At 45.0% G+C, this 14,082-nt stretch overlaps 1 protein-coding gene across 3 annotated transcripts; it reads left to right on the top strand.

Moving 5' to 3' along the window:
• Window positions 1–416: 416 nt before the first annotated feature.
• LOC106545907 (low density lipoprotein receptor adapter protein 1) lies at window positions 417–12,834 on the top strand. Of its 3 annotated transcripts, none has more exons than XM_014062622.2 (9): window positions 417–2,845; window positions 6,793–6,935; window positions 8,306–8,418; window positions 9,724–9,838; window positions 10,036–10,108; window positions 10,353–10,462; window positions 10,650–10,693; window positions 10,859–10,890; window positions 11,467–12,834. In XM_014062622.2, the coding sequence occupies exons 1-9, from the start codon at window positions 2,749–2,751 to the stop codon at window positions 11,574–11,576; spliced, it is 837 nt and encodes a 278-aa protein (XP_013918097.2). In that variant the 5' UTR covers window positions 417–2,748; the 3' UTR covers window positions 11,577–12,834. The 3 variants fall into 3 exon arrangements, with proteins under 3 accessions (XP_013918097.2, XP_013918099.2, XP_087573484.1); XM_087717358.1 differs by lacking the exon at window positions 417–2,845 and adding an exon at window positions 3,257–3,385; XM_014062624.2 differs by lacking the exon at window positions 10,859–10,890.
• Window positions 12,835–14,082: the final 1,248 nt, after the last annotated feature.

The following is a 14,082-nucleotide window of genomic DNA, read 5'->3' as shown; positions in this document are numbered from 1 at the left end:
GTCCTGTTCAAGCAGGGGGTTGGATTAGATTACCTCTGATCCCTTCCAATACTATTCTGTTATTCTGTAGTTCTTATCTAATTGTCACCCTTGAATGACAGCTCCCAGTCTCCAAGCAGCCCTTTTCAACTCCCCTCAGAATAGAGAGCAGACACCATTCAAATAATTTCTTAGTTGCTTGCCACTGACCAAACTAGCCACGGTTTGAGTTATACTGGAGATGCCCAGGATGGAACCCTCCAAGATTCACAAAGTATATATTTTTTCTATCACTAGTGGAGTTTTCCCAGAAAGTTAAATCCTAGCTTTCATGACACTAAATAAAAAGGGATAAATATGAACATTGTGTTGAAGAAATGACCATCTGGGTTCAGCTCCAAGTGGGAAGAAAGACACTGGAAACATGGAGACTGTTTCGAAAGATGGTTTAATGGTGGACAGGACCAAATGGTTTGAGGTCCTGGGAAAAAGACCACATAGATGAGAGGGAGAGAGATTCTAGGATACTCAGTTTCCCAGTTGAAATTATAGTTGTCTGTCCATGTATTGAGAAATTAAGAAGTCTTTATCATATTTGATTGTTAATTGTTCATGGATGCACTCTACTACTACATCTGCTAGTGATTATAACTACACATCACCTTCTATGTGTGTGTCCTACACAATGATTGTTATAGTCCTTACACTGTATTTTATAGATGTCTCCTGTTTTTTCTTTTACTTGGTCTTTTGATTTACTTAAGATATTCTTGAGGACTTTAGTTGGTTGTGTGCTGTGGTGATGCTGTGTGGTTATAATAGTCTATTTACTGTTTCTGAGATGTTTTTGATGCATGATATTGTTATCCTTTCCATAGCTTGCATTGGTTGTGGGGTCCTTGAAGTTTTCTAAGCTTTGTTCTTTTCTTGCAGACTTTTCATCACCTAATTAGGTAATATCATCAATGCTAGCATCCGACAGTTCAACCCTAGCTACAAATATTATCTTCCATTTTGTTGGAAGATGTTGCATAAGCAGTCTGTTTACTTTTTCTGATGTTTTTGGCTGTTGCACTGTATTTGTGCTTGTCCAGATAATATATATACAGCTCTTCTAGTCAGAAGCTAGATTGTTACTTTGGTCATGGAGCACTTGGCTAATGTGAGTCAGACTTCTGTTTCTAATTTGCTGCCATTCCCTCTGCTGATTAGGATATCTAGAAAGGTTAATGTTGCTTTCTTCTTGCCTTCTGAATTTTATTTCTTTGAAGATGTTGATTCATGTATCTTCTCTAATTCTTAGCTCATTTTTTTCATACTATCTTTTACTTTTTCCATTTCAAATTTTGATAAAAATTTATACATTTGTATGTATAGATGTTCATCATTTGTACATAGTTCAACTTTAAATTTTGTTTTCTGTTCAACTCCAAATATTTTATTAACCATATATGCATATGGACATTGACAGTGTGCCATTGAAAACTAAATCCTTCTCAGCAAATTGCTCTTTTGGTTTCATCTTATATTCTCCATGTTGCTGTTCTTTTGATAAGTTAACAATTTTCTTTCACATAAAATGCTTCTTGTGCTGAGAACGCATAAAAGTATTTGGCACAATATGGATATATATCTGTACCATATTCTCAACATGAGACTTCTAATATAGTGATTCTCGAAGTCTATATTAACCTCAACTTTATCACACCACCCTGTTTCCCAAAAGAAACCTTAACCCCAACTATCTGTTCTACTTAGGTAAGATCCCACGTGAAACAGAGTCCAGTTCTATATTCAGAGAAATTGAAATGGGTTCATTTCAAAGGGGAAATGAAGATAGCCAAGATATGGGAAACTATTGAATGGGGGAAAATTGGACACAGTTTAGCTTAGGGAAAAGATGACTGAAAGAGATACGATAACATTTTTCAAATACTTGAAAGGACATCATATAAAAGAAGCTCAGAGACAAAATTTGTTATCTCTGATTCTGGAGCACAAGACAGAGAAAAGTAGAGTTAAGTTACAAGGAGGCAAATTCTGATTAAATTTGGGGGTGTGTGTGAGGAAACATCCTAATAGTAAGCTTGATAGTGAAACCAATTACTCAGAATTGATGGTCTCCTCTTCATTGGATTTGTTCAAATGGAGTAAAAATGCTCCTACTCTTTATTTAGTATGCTTTAAGGAGGATCCTGTCCAAAGTAAGGTGTTGGAATTGATGACCTAAATCCATTTGCTGACTGGGAAATTCTGAAAGTTGAAGTCCACTCGTATTAAAGTTAACCTGCTTTAGAAATAGTGGCCTAAATGACATGTTCCAATTCTGGGGCAGCAAACCAGTTCATAACAATCGCATTATTAGTTTGGGAAGTGTTGTATTTTTTAATAAGAACATGATACACGTTCTGAGTGCTATACTCTTCTTTAAATTCCATGGGGTAAGACTGCGAGCGAAATACAACAACCATCTACTCCGGTTGCTCGCTGTTACCGAATCACAGCACTAAAAATTGTCATTTTGCTCCCAAGATTCGCATATGCAGTTTTTACTTCCCGATCTCCTTGGAGGGGGGCCAAAAAAATTGCAACTACAACTTCCCCAGGTGCTTCTTAATAGACAGCAACTGTATCTGTGTCGCCTGGTCTCGATCGCAGCGCATGCGTGCTGGCTCTACCCGAAGGCAAGGTGCATCGACGTAAGAGAAGTCCCACCCACCGCCAGTAGAGCGTCCACAGACCCAGCCCGAGGCTCCTCTCTTTCTAGTGATGGAAGCGCTCCGGGCTGCGGGACGAGCGGTGCTCCGGAGTCCCAGCCTCGCCCGCCACCGCTTGGGCGTTGCCCGCCTCCGTCGCCACAGACAAGGTTAGTGCGAGGAAGCGCCTTACTTGCTGGGCGTTGCAGGTGCAAGCGCCGCGGTTGCTAGGAGACAGCAGGACGCGCAACGAAGCTGCTGCTGCCGCTGCTCCTTCCCCCACGGCCGCGCTGCCTTGATTCCCTTCTCGTGGGATACTCGGGGGACTCTCCGCCCCGCGCATGAAGAGAGCCTGCCCCGGCGACGCCAATGTCCACGGGACTGGAAGGGCGGGGAACGATGCCAGGACCTCGTGGTGGAGACTGGAGTTGGAGGGGAGGGCGCTGCTTTTTTTCTGGAGCGCGAAATTAATTAGTGGCGCTCCAGCCTCCCCAGCTGAGCTGCAGCCCCGAGGGAAGGAGATTGTAGGGAGGAGGCGTTTTACTTACCGACGTTAAGCCCTCCTCCCCTCCCTTGGGCCACCTGAATGGAAGAACCAAGGCAGACTCCTCCCCAACACACTAAGGCTTAACCCTGTTGCTGGGGATTCCGATCCTATTCAATGTTTGGTACCCTGGGCTGGATAGCTGGGCTACTCAGTGTTGTACCAGGTTTGTACAAGACACCATCGGTCAGGACTTTTGCTCAGTAGGCACAGTTTGGTTAGCTTTGATTTCAGATCACTTTCCCTCCTGAGCTACAATAGCTTTTGTTTTTAAAGAAAACAACAGTTTAATACTAATATAACCTATCAGGCGGTGACTCAGTGGCTAAGACGCTGAACTTATTGATAAGAAAGTTCAAATCCCTAGTGCTGCATAACGGAGTGAGCTCCTGTTACTTGTCCCAGCTTCTGCCAACCTAGCAGTTTGAAAGCATGTAAATTCAAGTAGAAAAAATAGGGACCACCTTGGTGGGAAGGTAATTGCGTTCCGTGTGCCTTTGGTGTTTAGCCATGCTGGCCACATGACCACAGAGACGTCTTCAGACAGCACTGGCTCTTTGGCTTTAAAACCGAGATGAGCACCGCCCCCTAGAGTTGAGAACAATGTGCGAGGGGAACCTTTGCCTTCAACCTACTTTATTATCTTGTTGTGTTTGTGACTTTAAAATCCAAAAGGCACTAATATTTGCTCCTAGATTCCACAAACAGTGGAATAAATGGCATCCTTCAAAATTTCATCAAGGCTGACTTTGGTGCTTATCTTGCACCAAGGAAAAGACTTTTTTTAGAGTGGAACCAAACTCTGTGGAGGGTCAGATGTGGGAGGTAGGAGCAAAGACAGGAAGATGCTTTCTAATTTTTAAAACTTATGATAGTGCTTCCATCTGCGGACGGTAGTTATACCTGATTGAGCTTCTTCATCTGCCCTGCATAGTGAGAGGGGCAGTAGAAAATGGCCCTTCAAGTAGTGGAAACATAGAAACACAGCCCCTAAAATACTTTTGATTTGGTCCAGCTGTTAGTTATTTCCAACCAGAGATGTTCACAAGGTGGATATTTACAGATGCCAAAAGCAGCATGTGTTGATGTGCTGCGTCATCCATTTTGTCTGTGCATAATGTTGGAAGCTAGACGTTGCAACCTGAGACTACTATTGTTATTTTGAGGAAAATGGTGGATTCTACAGAAGCCTTCAGTTCCAACTTGACATGATTTGTGGAAGAAGTATATAATTGTTTTTCTGTTTGCAGCCCCATCTACAGATGAGGAAGATTGAAGGGCCCAAAAGTTTGCCAAACCCAGAAAGTCTTCTAGATCAGTGTTTCCCAACCTTGGCAACTTGAAGATGTCCGGACTTCAACTCCCAGAATTCCCCAGCCAGCGAATGCTGGCTGGGGAATTCTGGGAGTTGAAGTCCGGACATCTTCAGATTGCCAAGGTTGGGAAACACTGTAAGATAAAGCTTCTGTATTTTATAGTTTGTAGTTTTGTAGTTTGTAGTTTTATTAGAATTTGTAGGCCGCCCTTTTCCCTGAGGGGACTCAGGGCGGCTCACATAAAACTGGGAAAGGGGGGAATACAAACAACAAGATAGAGACATATAATAAAATGGTAAGCAACATACATTCATCATTCGGGAGGGGTAACTATCCTTATCCCCAGGCCTGACGGGCGAGCCAGTTCTTCAAGGCTATGCGGAAGGCTTGGACGGTGGAGAGGGTACGAATCTCTACAGGGAGCTCGTTCCAAAGGGCCGGGGCTACTGCTGAGAAGGCCCTCCTCCTTGTGGTTGCCAGCCGACACTGGCTGGCCGATGGGATACGGAGGAGGCCTAATCTATGGGATCTTATCGGTCGCAGGGATGTAATTGGCAGAAGGCGGTCTCTCAAGTATCCAGATCCACTGCCATGCAGGGCTTTATGGGTGATTAATAGCACCTTGAAGCGCATCCGGAGATCGACAGGCAGCCAGCGCAGCTCGCGGAGGATAGGTGTTATGCGGGTGAATCGAGGTGCACCCGCGATCACTCGCGCGGCTGCGTTCTGCACTAGCTGAAGTCGCCGGATGCTCTTCAAGGGCAGCCCCATGTAGAGCACATTGCAGTATTCCAGCCTAGAGATCACAAGGGCCCGAGTGACTGTTGTGAGAGCCTCCCGATTCAGGTAGGGGCGCAACTGGCGCACCAGGCGAACCTGGGCGAATGCCCCCCTGGTCACAGCCGTTAGGTGGTGGTCAAATGACAGCTGCGGATCCAGGAGGACTCCCAAGTTGCGAACCCTCTCTGAGGGGTATAAAATTTGACCCCCCAGCCTGAGTGATGGAATATTAGTCAGATCTTTGGGAGGAAAACACAACAGCCACTCGGTCTTTTCTGGGTTGAGCACAAGCTTGTTAACCCTCATCCAGTCCATAACGGCCTCAAGACCCCGGCCCATCACATCTACCGCTTCATTGAGTTGGCACGGGGCGGACAGATACAATTGAGTATCGTCCGCATATTGATGGTATCTAATCCCGTGCCTGCGGATGATCTCTCCCAGCGGTTTCATGTAGATGTTGAATAGTAGGGGGGATAAGACCGAACCCTGAGGCACCCCATAATTTAGGGGCCTAGGGGACGATCTCTGCCCCCCCACTAACACCGACTGCGACCTGTCCGAGAGGTAGGAGGAGAACCACCGTAACACGGTGCCTCCCACTCCCACTTCCCGCAGTCGTCGCAGAAGGATACCATGGTCGATGGTATCGAAAGCCGCTGAGAGGTCAAGGAGGACCAGGATGGAGGGATATCCTTCATCTCTGGCTCTCCAGAGATCATCAATCAATGCGACCAAAGCGGTTTCTGTGCTGTAACTGGGTCTGAAGCCTGACTGGAAGGGGTCTAGGTAGTTTGCTTCCTCCAAGGACCGTTGGAGCTGGAAGGCCACCACCTTCTCAACAACCTTCCCCAAGAAGGGAAGGTTGGAGACAGGGCGATAACTATTAAGGACAGCTGGATCCAAGGATGGTTTCTTCAGGAGGGGTCTCACCACCGCCGCTTTCAGTGCGGCGGGGAAGTTCCCCTCCCGAAGGGAGGCGGTCACGACCGCCTGGATCCAGCCTCGTGTCACCTCACTGCAGTTCGTAACCAGCCATGAGGGACACGGATCCAGAACACAGGTGGAGGTACTTACAGCTCTCATGGCCTTGTCCACATCCCCGGGGGTAACGTCCTGAAACTCAACCCAGAGCTGTTCTACTTGGTCCCCCTGTGTCTCGGCTGGAACTGCGGGGGTGGAGTCCAAGTCCGACCGAAACCGAGCAATTTTGTCCGCTAAGAATTGGGCATACTCTTCAGCTCTGCCCTGCAAGGGTTCCCCCGCCTCCCTTTTGTTCAATAGGGAGCGGGTTATCCTAAACAGGGCGGCTGGACGGGACTCAGCGGATGCAACCAGGGTGGCTATGTGAGATCTTTTTGCTGCCCTAAGTGCCCTCTTTATAGGTAGAGTCGTGATAAAATACCTGCTGCTACTGAGAGGTTGGCATGGCTTTGTTTTTTCATCTCTACTAAATTATTTTTGCCTTGCTTTGCAGAACTCCCGGAATCCTGGGCTGACATGCGTGAACCCCTTTTGGAGGGCATGAGTTTTTCCCTGAAGTACCTAGGCATGACATTGGTGGAGAAACCCAAAGGGGAGGACATGGCAGCAGCTGCCATCCACCGGATCATTGCCATGGTAAAAGATGAATTCCTCTTCTTGTCGTGTTATTCTCTTCTTGTAATGCAGGCTGGCAGAACTACAAAGACTTGTATGTCTCAGGACTTCATAAACAAGCAGTGCTCAGAGGTGGGATGATTAAAGCTTGACTCTTCAAACTGTGAAGGAGAAAATGGGTGGCAGCTCCCATTCTTTTTATCAGCTTTGTAGATTACTATTTTGATGTTTTAAATTCTTTATAAGTTTAGAGGTAAAATATTAGCTGTTTTAGCTAAACAGATCTGAATTCACATATAATGTATGAATAGAATTTGAAGGGTAGCGGTGAATACCTGGGTACTTGAGAGACCGCCTGCTGCCAGTTACCTCCCATAGACCCGTTAGATCGCACAGGGTCGGCCTCCTCCGGGTTCCGTCTACCAGCCAATGCCATCTGGCTACCACCCGGGGGAGGGCCTTCTCTGTAGCAGCTCCGGCCCTTTGGAATGAACTCCCCGCGGAGATTCGGACCCTCACCTCTCTCCAGGCCTTCCGGAAAGCCGTCAAAACCTGGCTGTGCCGGCAGGCCTGGGGTTGATGAGTTCCCCTCCCCTCTCGACTTGTATGGCTGTATGACTCTTGTGTATTTTAATTACGTGTATTGTGTTTGTATCCCCTTTCCCCTTTTGAGTTGTTCGCCGCCCTGAGTCCCTCCCGGAGAAGGGCGGCATACAAATAAACTAAATCTTAATCTTAATCTTAAATCCTGGAGTTACGATCATAATTTAATTTGCTCTTATTTTAATGTAGATGTATTTCTATGTCTGCATGCTGCCCAGAGTTATCTTATGGTAAGATGGGCAGCCAATGCATATTATAAATAAATAATTGAGCCCGTAATTAAGTCATGATAGTGGTAAAGTGGGTCACTACATGATTCTGCCTATTTTATGTTTTGATGTGGTGCTTGTTAAGCGAATGTGGTGGTTATAAAGTGAACAAAATAGTAATTAAGTGAATCCATTGTTCACTATGGAGCACTTTCTGCTGGAAACATAAATTGTGGTCATGTAGCTGCAGAATGTGGCAAATGACTGTAAATGCAGGCTGTTTGCTGAACATCCAAAATGTAGTCACATGACTGTGATAAGTGGGGGTGGTGGTGGACATCAGAACTTTGAATCTGGATCATGTCCCTTTTTCAGGGTCCATTTTAACTTCAAATGGTCGCTAAGGATCAGTTGCAAGTCAAGGACTAGCTGTAAATGTAATTAAATCTGGACATGGGCTTTGTGGATGCATGACTTCATAACAGTTTTCTGGATTTGAATTCTGGATTTGACCCAGAAAGAGATAGGTCTATATTCACATCCACAACTGTTTCTTGATCCACTTCTTCTTATCCTTAGGCTCGGGTGGGACCTAAGAAGTTCCAGAAGATGATTCTGACTGTGTCGCCTAGGGGCCTCTCTTTGCAAGATGCTGAGACTAAGGAAACAATTGAAACCATCTCCATTTACAGGTATGAGTTCATTCAGGAAGACTGAATTCCTGGTAGAACACTGCCGATGGACAGAGAGATGACTAAATGGCTCATTTGTTCTCATTGTTCCTCTGCGATGTATCAAGAAGCATCAGTGACTGGCTAAAGCTCATGCAGAAACTACATGAATCATGGCATGTTGTGCAGCATAAGAAACTAAATTGGGGCTAATTTGGAAGCTCTCCTGGGCCTGCCCACAAGCATATCCTTTCCATTAAAAATGCATTTCTATGCAGAGGACCTTATTGGCTGGACTTACCACCTTTCTTATTGCTAATTTAGGAAGTATGATTTTTATATCTGCATACTTGGAAATTCTTTTCCTCTCCATTTTTTTCACGGGCTTCCTGCATTTCAACTTCTGTTGCTCATTTCTGCTAGGAATCCTTTGCTGTTGCAAGAAGTGACCTACTTTTTTTATGCTGAGGGCTGTATTTGATGTTGAAATGGTATAATAGGAGATGCGCTGTGAGAAGTGGGTCAAGCCAGGGCTGAAAAACAGGCAAGGCTCTACCAAAAGATTTTTTAAATCTAAAGAACCTTCTTCCAAGGCATTAACCTCTGCCACAGCTAAACGTAACAGGTTCAGAATGTTGCTATTTTAACGTATTTTCTAAAAAGCCACAAATACCCCCTCCCAAATGTTTGCTCCCAAGACCTCAGTAGCAATTCAAGAACAGTCTTGCCACAAACCATTGGGCCTCATGTCAGTTGTGGAAGCCTACTTTTTGCTCTTGCCTAACGCAAATTAAAGGGACGTGGTGGCTCAGTGGCTAAGATGCTGAGCTTGTCGATTAGAAAGGTTGGCAGTTCGGCAGTTTGAATCCCTAGTGCCATGTAACGGAGCGAGCTCTCGTTACTTGTCCCAGCTTCTGCCAATCTAGTAGTTCGAAAACATGTAAAAATCCAAGTAGAAAAATAGGGACCACCTTTGGTGGGAGGATAGCAGTGTTCCATGCATCTTCGGCATTGAATCATGCCGGTCACATGACCACGGAGACATCTTTGGAAGCGCTGGCTCTTTGGCTTTGAAATGGAGATGAGCACTGCCCCCTATAGTCGGGAACGACTAGCATATATGTGCCAGGGGAACCTTTATTTTTACCTTTAATTGGCAAATTATCCATACCCCGTCAATTCATGTGGTTCTTTCTTCCTATTCTGATTGTGTCTTCATTAGCAAATATGTCTTACTCTGAGCCCTTTCCTGATTTAGGCATAGACTGCCTCTACCCTTTTTGTGCAGGTCTTAAGAAACCAGCCCAAGCCTTTTCTTTTTTGCAGGATTTCATATTGTACCACAGACAAGCTGCAGAACAAAGTTTTTGCCTATGTGGCACAGAACCCTCAAAGCGGTGCCCTTGAATGCCATGCTTTTCTATCACCTAAGAAGAAGATTGTGAGTTCCTGTGACTTCAAGTGGGGAGGGAGAAGGATTTGTTCTCGGGCTCATCCGAATTCTGTGGTTTGTCTTGAGGAGACAGCTCTGGATGCCTGTTCCTCAGGAGGGGGGAATTTTCATGTTGGTTTCTGCTTGACCTGCTCCTCCTGTGTATTTTCTTTTGTCATGCTTTCTCTCCTCATCTCACTTTGTAGGCCCAGGCAGTGACTCTCACTGTGGCACAGGCCTTCCAAGTGGCCTTGGATCTCTGGCAAGCTACACAGGCAGGTATGATTGATAGATGCACATTCCTGTAGTTACAATTTTCTCTCTCTCTCCCCGCACCCCATTTTGACTGAACTCCTTGCCTTTCTCTAATGCAGAAGGAATTAAGATGCAGGAGTAAGATCTGGCTAGCCAAAGGATGGACGGTGTTGAGAAGGAGGGGGAATCTTCACATCCTCAATGGAACATTCAGTATTATTATTAAGTTGGAAATGAAAATTAGTTGCAAGCTTTCTTTTCTCTTCAGGCTCCAGGGAGGAAGAAAAGCATCTTCCAAGGCCAACGTGCCCCATAGACACCACTTGTCAGCCAGTCAGGACACCTCTGGGCAGCCCCCCGTTCAAAACAGACTTTGAGGTATTGTATAGTTTATGTCCGTAGCTCGTTTTCCCCTTATTTTGCATGCAGTGTATTGGCTATGATGGCCAAGAAAGATTCCCAACTTTGGAAACAGGTGAGCACGTCAGAGGAAAGGATCCATGGTCAGACTTACCTCATAGGCAGAATTGAAGAGTCCAAGCTTCATAATAATCCTTTTCTCTAGGATGAAGATGACGAGGAAGGAGATCTTAATGAAACCTTCTCTAGGTAGGCAATTTGAAGCCCATGTCAGGGTCAGACTGGGAAGCCAGAGCCCAGGATGTCTCATGGCTGGGAAATGCGTGACTGGAATCCCCTGTGGCTGCAATGCTAAGTGGCCTGGGTGGCTAGGGGTAGGTTAGACCTAACATGTCTTTGTTTCCCACTTCAAAGCTGCACGGAGGAGGGGGGCTGCCCCACCGCAGGTAATGATCTCTCCGTCTAACTTTGCTGTCACCACATTCCCAGATTAAACCTTCTACAACCGTGATGGCAAACCTATGGCACGCGTGCCCAAAGTGGCACACGAAGCCATGTCACCCAGCACGCATGGCCTTGCCTGTTTTGTCATCCGGCTTTCTGGCATGCATGCCTGGGTGACGATCAGCTGTCCTCGTGTGTGGCAGTGCCGAAAACTGGTGTGCACATGTGCGCCAGCCAGCTGATCGTTGGGTGCACATGCACGCTAGAACCCGGAAGTTCAGCTTTTCCGGAGTGCAGCCCTGACGAGCGTGCATGCGATGTTTCCGCACGACCTTTTCAGCACTCGGTATCAAACTGTTTCGCCATCACTGTTCTATAACAATTGGGAGTATGGAAACCTGCTAACATTTATGTTTTGACGTGTCCATGATGTTCGTAATTGGCCTTCCTTGACTTTAGTGAAAGAGCTCTAATCCCTTTTTCTGAAGTTTGTTCTTCCTTGTATTACCCACTGTATGCCCGAACTGGAAGAGGGCATCATTCCCTCCAGTCGTTTTACTGCTAACTTTGTATTTCAGATTCAGGGAGCCTTACCTTTGGGAGCTCCCCAGACACACAGTTCCACTCAGTGGCAGCCTGGGGATGCAGTCCTCCTAGCAACTGCCTGCCTCCAGGGACACTGTTCTAAATCACCTGTTGCTGCCATCACTATTCATCTCCAGCACCATTTTGTCATCTGCAATGCATAAAGAACAAGGCTGGTTTCCTCCTCTCCAGCCACAGACCCCCTTGCCTTGAATAACTTTGTATTGTTCAGAACTTAATAAGTCAATACCTCCTGAAAGCATCAAGGTGCCCAAAGTTCTCCAGGGACTTCATTGGTTCTACTCAAAAACCTATATTCTACAAGGATGCCAGAACTCCTGTGCTTGATAAAGGCAATAGATACACTTTTTATACTAGGGCATTGCCCTGAATGCAGAGGTAGGTGCTTTGTAGCAAAAGCAATCAGATTTGTAATTCATTTCTTGCCTCGTCGAATTGGGGGTGGGGGGTGGGAGCCTTGTGGATGTAGAAAAGTTCTGGCTTCTGTTTTACTTGCGAGGGTGATCCCTTGCCCCCAATTACTCATCACTGCCAAACCACAGCTGTGTAGCAAAAGATTTAATTTTTAATGTCATTTTTAAAGGTAAATAAATATTTCTACAATTGTATTTTGGGGCATTTTTTTCTTTCAATTGCTTCATCTTAGATTGATGAACAAGGGAGAGGGTGTGTGTGTTGGGAAGGCTGTCCCCTGGGAGTCAATTCCTGCGTAATATTCCATATCACAAAGATTGCTTTCTATCCGTAAACCAAATACTTTGAAGGATGTATTCCCTCTTCTCTAGTCTCGACCATTCTGATGGAAACAGCAGCATCTGGCCTTTGACAAGTGTCATGGGTATCTCTTGGTCAACATGAAATGAAATCGTTTGGTCTTTGTTAGTGTCTCCAAGCAGAGTTGATTCTTCTTCAGTGAGTTCTTTGTACAGTCCCTCTCTAATTGCTCCTTTTAGGTAGTAGTCTTCTGAATCTTTACAGGAGAGGAAACCTAGGGGTCTTTTCAGAGTCCTGATAAATCCTCTAGTCTCGGCATGGATGCCTCCTTCCAAGAGGGGATCATCAAGAAATTGTATAAGCTCTATGTTAACAGGGTACTTTGAAGCAATAAAACAATGAATGTGGTTTGATAATGAACATCCTTATCAAGTCTCGATTTCAAGTCATTCTCATTACTTGAAGCTGAAAAGGAGATGCTCGGTCAAGCTGTTTGGAACTAAATGGAGAATGTTGTGGACCAAGCAATTCCACCCCCTACATCTGCCACAATACATTTCAGTTGGACCATTTGCAGCAATTTCTAAAGAGGAGTGTGTGCGCACAAGTATGGTCATGATAATAAATATATTTTTTTCTTTCTAGTTTTGAGGCTTGTTTGAGGTAGACTCTCATAGCCAAAGTCAAAGTGCCTCCTGCCTTTTGAAAATAAGTTATTTGAATCTATATTAAATATGTTCTAAGAATATGATCATCCATCATAGAGCAAACTGTGGTTCAGCCTCATTTTTTAAAGGTTTGCTCTTCCTGGTAAGCCACAACTAATCATATGATTTTGTATAAATGATTGGGAGGAAATAATGTTGGTAATTTTTGGTGTCTGTTGTTTAAACACAGGTGTGGGTTTTACTTCTTAGGTTTTTAATTCACTAGAAATCCCCCACACTATTTTGTAGCCAAAAGAGAAGATGGGAAGGCATAACAGTATGTCCATGGCTTCAATGCTATAAAAAGCAGTGTGTGATCATCCTGGGTGTTATGGCAATGCAACTGTCTTAGTTTTGTCAAATGTAAATGTTGATGTGATTTCGGGTACCAGCTCAGCTATGACCATTACCCAGAGAACTCATTAGCAGTGAAAATGTTCACTCTTACCAATGTACAAGGTAATTCTGCCTCATTTTTCACAGGTGCCTGGATAGCTTTTTTATGGCAGAATACCAGAATGGCACATTTTCCTGACCCTACAGTCAGTAATACATGGATAAATGTGTGTTGGCTCCATAGCTCTTCTGGTCTCCTATGTAATCATGCCGTGAGTCTACTCTCTAGAGCACAATACTCAGGCTAGGATTCTTGGAAGACAAAGGATGCTGCTTTGTATTTCTCTGTCACCGGTGATTCATGTGGCTACTTCCTGGTTTCAGGCTTGGTTTTGGGAATGAGACCTACTTCTCCGCTGGCATTAACAATTTGACTAAGAGCTTGTTACAGATAGGAAATGCTGGCTGGGGAGAATGTTGTATCAACGTGGCTCTCCCACTAGTACATAAGATGGCATTCTTTCAGCTCCTGTCTTTGTGGTTCTGAGGAAGGATAGAGGGACCGGGACAGGGAATAGCCTTCTCAATTGGAGTATAGATTTGGGGATGTTTGGCACATTGATGGCAGAAGAGTTGTTGGCACAAGGGAGATTACAGAAGCAAAAAGACTTTACAAAGAATTGATAGCAGCTTATGACAATTCTGACAGTAGATGGTACTCTGAAAGAAGGTAACTCTAGAACAGAGGTCTTCAAACTTGGCCACTTTAAGACTTGTGGACTTCAACTCCCAGAATTCTCCAGCCAGCATAGCTGTCTGGAGAAATCTGGG

Source organism: Thamnophis sirtalis, unplaced genomic scaffold (genome assembly GCF_051295495.1).
Source record: "Thamnophis sirtalis isolate CommonGarterSnake01/CBP01778 unplaced genomic scaffold, rThaSir2_p1.2 scaffold_6, whole genome shotgun sequence".
Taxonomy (NCBI): domain Eukaryota; kingdom Metazoa; phylum Chordata; class Lepidosauria; order Squamata; family Natricidae; genus Thamnophis; species Thamnophis sirtalis.
This window is presented reverse-complemented; position numbering and strand designations above follow the sequence as displayed.